At 37.6% G+C, this 6,160-nt stretch overlaps 1 protein-coding gene across 3 annotated transcripts in view; it reads left to right on the forward strand.

The window, feature by feature from the left end:
• GFM2 (G elongation factor mitochondrial 2) overlaps positions 1 to 6,160 on the forward strand; it is a 48,950-nt gene that overhangs the window by 21,806 nt on the left and 20,984 nt on the right. For all 3 annotated transcript variants that reach the window (XM_023207977.2, XM_023207979.2, XM_023207981.2), the window contains 3 exons: positions 1,138 to 1,198; positions 1,448 to 1,627; positions 5,710 to 5,790. In XM_023207977.2, coding sequence (XP_023063745.1) covers positions 1,138 to 1,198; positions 1,448 to 1,627; positions 5,710 to 5,790 — 322 coding nt within the window. The remainder of the gene's footprint in view (positions 1 to 1,137; positions 1,199 to 1,447; positions 1,628 to 5,709; positions 5,791 to 6,160) is intronic.

A 6,160-nucleotide genomic window follows, 5' to 3' on the forward strand; every position in this document is an offset into this window, starting at 1 on the left:
AGACGGGCGGATCACGAGGTAAGGAGATCAAGACCATCCTGGCTAACCCGGTGAAACCCCGTCTCTACTAAAAATACAAAAAAACTAGCCGGGCGAGGTGGCGGGCGCCTGTAGTCCCAGCTACTCCGGAGGCTGAGGCAGGAGAATGGCATGAACCCGGGAGGCGGAGCTTGCAGTGAGCTGAGATCCGGCCACTGCACTCCAGCCCGGGCGACAGAGCAAGACTCCGTCTCAAAAAAAAAAAATTTTACAACAAATGTGATAGGGAGAGATTGTGACCTGTGGTGGGAGAACGGCAAAAATGAAACATAAACTATACCTCCCCTACAACTACACAGTAATTAATATGCATTGTGTTTTTCTCCCTCTCTATAGTAATTCTGAGGCTGTTGGTTTAAAGGACCTTGTCTTGATTAATAATAGCCCAGCAACCTTTAAAATGTACTAGCCTCAAGTTCTGACCCTTTTCTGCTTGGAGTTCCTCGTGGTAGATGGAAGTACTTATTTATTGCCAGACAGTGCCTTTGGCAATGGGGAGGGAGATGACTGGATAATAGTCTGGTTCTGAAAAAAACACTGGGACCGGAATGACCTGCATGTATGTATAAATCAGCCCATGTGCCAGAGATGGCATGTGTTCTAGAGGTACCCAGCTGCTGTGTTAGCATAGAAATGAATAGCATAGCATAGGACATGAAGAATGCCAAAGACTAGGCAGGCTCTTGGAAGAAAGCTGGTAGCCTTGTATGATAGCAAACCTAGTAGTGGAAGAAAGAATCCTTAGCTTACCACAAATCTTGCATTGGAATCCCAACTACAATTTATTATCCATGTTACCTTGATCAATTCATTTAATCTTAACTGCAAAGTATAGTTGTGTGAAGCTCACAGTAATAATATCCTAAACAGCTCTGTGGCTGGATTAAGGTAATTTCTGATATCTGAAATTGACATAAAAGTTTATTCCAGACATTTTCCTATGGAAAACTGTTGAATAGTGAGCGTTAAGGAGAATAAAATGGGTTAAAATTTTAGAAAACATTCTTAAAACCTGTAAGAGTTTTCTTTCCTCTTTTGATACCTTTGGTAAATAATTTTTAACCATGTTTTTAACTATAATTATTTTGCTTTCTACAGCTTTAAGTATGCAGTTGAAAGCATCAGAGAGAAGTTAAAGGCAAAGCCTTTGCTTTTACAGGTAAATTGGTTAATAGCATCAGCTTCTTCTCAGTTTCCTCATTAATTTATTTTGTGACAATGTATACATTTCCAAAGCTATCTCAAATCATTTTTTAAGAAGTTGGAGTATAAATAAAAATAGCCACAGATTATAGTAATGGTGATAATAGACATTTTGGGGAAAATGGTACAATTAGAAAAGACTTGTCATCGATGTAGTTTTCAGTGAGTGATCATTTAATAATGTTAATCTCACTCTGACTTACAGTTACCAATTGGTGAAGCCAAAACTTTCAAAGGAGTGGTGGATGTAGTAACGAAAGAAAAACTTCTTTGGAATAGCGATTCAAATGATGGAAAAGACTTTGAGAGAAAGCCCCTCTTGGAAATGAGTGATCCTGAATTGCTGAAGGAAACAACTGAAGCAAGGAATGCCTTAATTGAACAAGTAAAGTATAATGAATGATAAAATGAACACCAGTGTGTGCACCACTCATCTTAAATAGAATATAGTCATACTTTAGCATCTCTGGGGGATTGGTTACAGGACCTCCTGTGGATACCAAAATCTGCAGATGCTCAAGTCCCTGATATAAAATGATGTAGTATTTGCATATAACCTATTCATGTCTTCCTCTATACTTTCAATCATTTCTAAATTACTTATAATACCTAATACAATGTAAATGCTGTGTGCCATTTTGTGTTCATTTCTCTCTCCCACTACCCATCTACCTGTCCCCCAAACTATTATTTCAGTATTTCTCTTTCATTTGCTTTTTTGCTGTTGTTGTTGTTGAGACGGAGTCTAGCTCTGTGGCCTAGGCTGGAGTGCAGTGGCACGATCTCAGCTCACTGCCACGATATCAGCTCACTGCAGCCTCTACCTCCCAGGTTCCAGCGATTCTCCTGCTTCAGCCTCCTGGGTAGCTGGGATTATAGGCATGTACCACCGCACCAAGCTAATTTTTTTTTTTTTTTGTATTTTTTAGTAGAGATGAGGTTTCATCATGTTGATGATCAGGCTGGTCTTGAACTCCTGACCTCAGGTGATCTGCCTGCCTCAGCCTCCCAAAGTGCTAGGATTACCAGCATGAATCACTGCACCGGGCCTCGTTTGCTTTTCCTTGTAGTTTACCATAAATCCTTAAAGAATTTAGGTTTACATGTTTTGAACTTTACATAACTGAAATGATACTGTTTGTATTTTATGATGTTGCTCAACATTGTTGGAACTTTATCCATGTTGCTATGTGTATAGTCTATTCATTTCAATCTTGTATATTGTTCTAATATATGATTTTACCACACTTTATTGGGTGTTCTCCTGTGGATGGGCTTTGAGGTTGTGCTGTTACAAACAATGTGGCTATGAACATTTTTGTATCTATCTCCTTGTGCACATGGGCAATGGTTTCTTTAGGATTAAACTGAGGAGTAGCATTGCTAGGTCAAAGGATATGCATGTCTTTTACTTTTCACCAGATGTGAAATTATTTTGAAAATTTTAAAACCGTCAATTTTATAGTTGGTATATAGCTCTGGACCTCATCCACCTTTAAAATTATAATGGAAAATAGCAAGATTGTTAATATTTGTAATATTTATATTATATTGTTAGTATATATGGCAATAAGTAAACCTTAAATAAATTTCTTGAATATTATGGTAGAGAAAAATGTTGGAATCTGAGCCCTTGATTTTTCACTTCTAAATTGAATTGGTCCAAATAAATTCTGTCAGCATTAATTTTTTTTTCACTCATCTTTTGTATGTAGTTTTTTTTTTTTTGAAGTATAGTCATGTACTTCATGATGACATTTTAGTCAAGAACAGACCACATGAATGTTGACAGTGCTATAAGATTGTAATACCATATTTCCCTGTACCTTTTCTATGTTGAGATACACAAATACTTACCATTGTGTTACAATTGCCTACAGTATTCAGTGCAGTAACATGCTATACGGATTTGTAGCCTAGGAGCAATAGACTATAGCCTTGGTGTAAAAGCAGGCGATACTGTCTAGGTTTCTAAGTACACCTCTATGATGTTGGTAGAATGACGAAATTGCCTAACACCACATTTCTCCGAACTTATACCTGTCACTAACTGATGCCTGACTATATGTAGTAATCATTGCAACTTTATCATTAACATAATAATTATTATTTTTGTTATTGAGTCCGTGAGGGCCTACTATATTGCTAGGTTAAGTGCTTTATGTATACTTTTTAATTTAACCTTCACAAGAACCTTATATTGTCTGCATTTTACAGGTGGGGAAACAGCAGCTCAAATGCTTAAATAAGTTGTCACACAGCTAATAAAGTGGCTGACCTAGAATCTGAACCCAGGTTAATCTCAGTTTAGAGCTAAAGCTCTTACCTGCTTTGTTATACTGCTTTTTTAATTTGGGGAGCATAGAAAATATAAAAGTGTAACCAACGTTTATTAATAATTCATTCCTCTTTGAGTTTTTTTGTGTTGTTTTAATACAGAAGAACTATAAGAATAAACTTAAGAAGGATCTTGTAATCTAGTTGAGGAGCCAACACACACTTGCCCATATCTCATGGTCTTCTAGGATGTGACAGTATGTGATAGAAATCTCAGAAAATCTGAGACTGTCAGTAGCTAATCATATGCTGATTATAAGAAACACATAAGTATGTATAAAATTTACAGAATAAGACTACTTCACACCCATTAGGATGCCTACTGTCAAAAACAGAAAATAGGTGTTGGCAAAGATGTGGAGAATTATAACCTTGTGCATTGTTGGTAGGAATGTAAATGTTGCACCCACTATGGAAAGCAGTGTGGTGATTCCTCAAAAAATTAAATATGGAGTTACTATATTACCCAACATTTCCGCTTTTTGGGTATGTACTCAAAAGAATTGAAAACAGAGTCTCAAAGAGACATTTGCACATGCATGTTCCTAGCAGCATTCTTCAAAATAGCCAAAAGGTAGAAGCAAGCCAAATCCATGGATCCAGAGTAATTAGATTCAGAGACAGAAAGTAGAATGGTAGTTGCTATGGGCTGGGGAAGGGCAGAGAGAATAGAATGTTGTTTAATTAATGTGTATGGAGTTTGTTTTGAAAGTTGAAAAGAGTTCTGAAGATTTATTGTGCAGTAATGTGAAAGTACTTAACACTACTGAACTGTACAAAAGTACAATGGGCCGGGCGCAGTGGCTCATGCCTGTAATCCCAGCACTTTGGGAGGCTGAGGGAGGTGAATCATGAGCTCAGGAGAGTTCGAGACCAGCCTGACCAACATGGTGAAACTCTGTCTCTACTAAAAATACAAAAAAGCCATGCGTGGTGGTGCGCGCCTGTAATCCTAGCTACTCAGGAGGCTGAAGCAGAAGAATTGCTTGAGCCCAGGAGGCAGAGGTTGCAGTGAGCCGAGATTGCACCATTGTACTCCAGCCTAGGTGACAGAACCAGCCTCCATATCAAAAAAAAAAAGCACAACGGCAATTTTTATGTTCTATATATTTTGCCACAATTTCAAATTTTCCTTTAAATTAGTGAATACGATTAATGTGGAATAGAATCAACTTCCAATATTGAAGGTGCTCAGTAATAATAGCTAATACTTATTTTACACTAGTATATATTCTTAAAGCATAATTTGAATTGGTTATTTAATCCTTATAACAGCCTCAAGAAGTAGATACTACTCTGTGAGTTACTGAGGCAGAGAGGTGAAGTAACTTGACCAAAATTTGAACACGCTGGTAAGTGGTGGAACCATTTCTAGATAGTCTGATTCCAGAAGTTGAGCTTAACCATCACATATAATGCTTTCCAGAAGGATGGTTAGGTACATTTCTGCTATACTTAATCCTGTTAACAGTGTGGTTTTTTTGACAAATTTGAATGTTTTGCTCCCTTATACTTTTGAACACGCTTTTGAAGCTGTTTTATTAATTTGTCAGCTGAATGATCCCATTTCGTATAGGCGGATGGTTATGAAAAGAATGTGAAATAGACTATTGCATTTTTATTATTGAAATATTGCCTATGCCTCCCTTCCCTAATATAAATGTATTTCTTCAGTACAGAATTACAGCAACATTAATTCTTTTAGTTTGACCGACTTGGGAGATCTGGTGAACATTCAGATATTAGAGGAAAACCAGATGAAACTTTTTTATAATCTAAAACCTCCAAATTTATCTTAAAAAGGCCAATCCATTGTATGTACTATCATTGTAAGTTGCACATTTTCTTTGATTTCTTTTGAGCACACTGATAGCACTTAATTAAGATGCTTTATCAGGCTCTGACTTTCTGTGAATTAGGAAACTCCTAATAGTATCTTTAGTTTTCCATTTCCTTTCCTTTCAAAGAAAAACATTTTTCTTTATCTCGTTAGAAGAAGTGAAGAGTTGCTTGGCCTGGATAAGGTAGCTGTCTTGAAATATTTGAATGTTGTCTGTTTATGGGGTTTGGACAAGTTAATAGTTATGAAGATAAATGCAAGTTACAGAACTCTAGAACCTTTCTTTATAGGTTGCAGATTTGGATGATGAATTTGCTGACTTGGTTTTAGAAGAATTTAGTGAAAATTTTGATTTGTTACCAGCTGAAAAGGTAAATTTTATTATTCAATAGCTTTGGCAAAATGTTACTAATTGGATGTAGTTTGATTTCTCTGCCTTTGATGTGTGTGCATTTTTTTTTAAACTTTGCATGTTGTTAGAAAGCCATGGCCGGGCGCGATGGCTCAAGCCTGTAATCCCAGCACTTTGGGAGGCCGAGACGGGCGGATCACGAGGTCAGGAGATCGAGACCACCCTGGCTAACACGGTGAAACCCCGTCTCTACTAAAAACTACAAAAAAAAAACTAGCCGGGCGAGGTAGCGGCGCCTGTAGTCCCAGCTACCCGGGAGACTGAGGCAGGAGAATGGCGTGAACCCGGGAGGCAGAGCTTGCAGTGAGCTGAGATCCGGCCACAGCACT

This window comes from Piliocolobus tephrosceles, chromosome 4 (assembly GCF_002776525.5).
Source record: "Piliocolobus tephrosceles isolate RC106 chromosome 4, ASM277652v3, whole genome shotgun sequence".
Classification (NCBI taxonomy): domain Eukaryota; kingdom Metazoa; phylum Chordata; class Mammalia; order Primates; family Cercopithecidae; genus Piliocolobus; species Piliocolobus tephrosceles.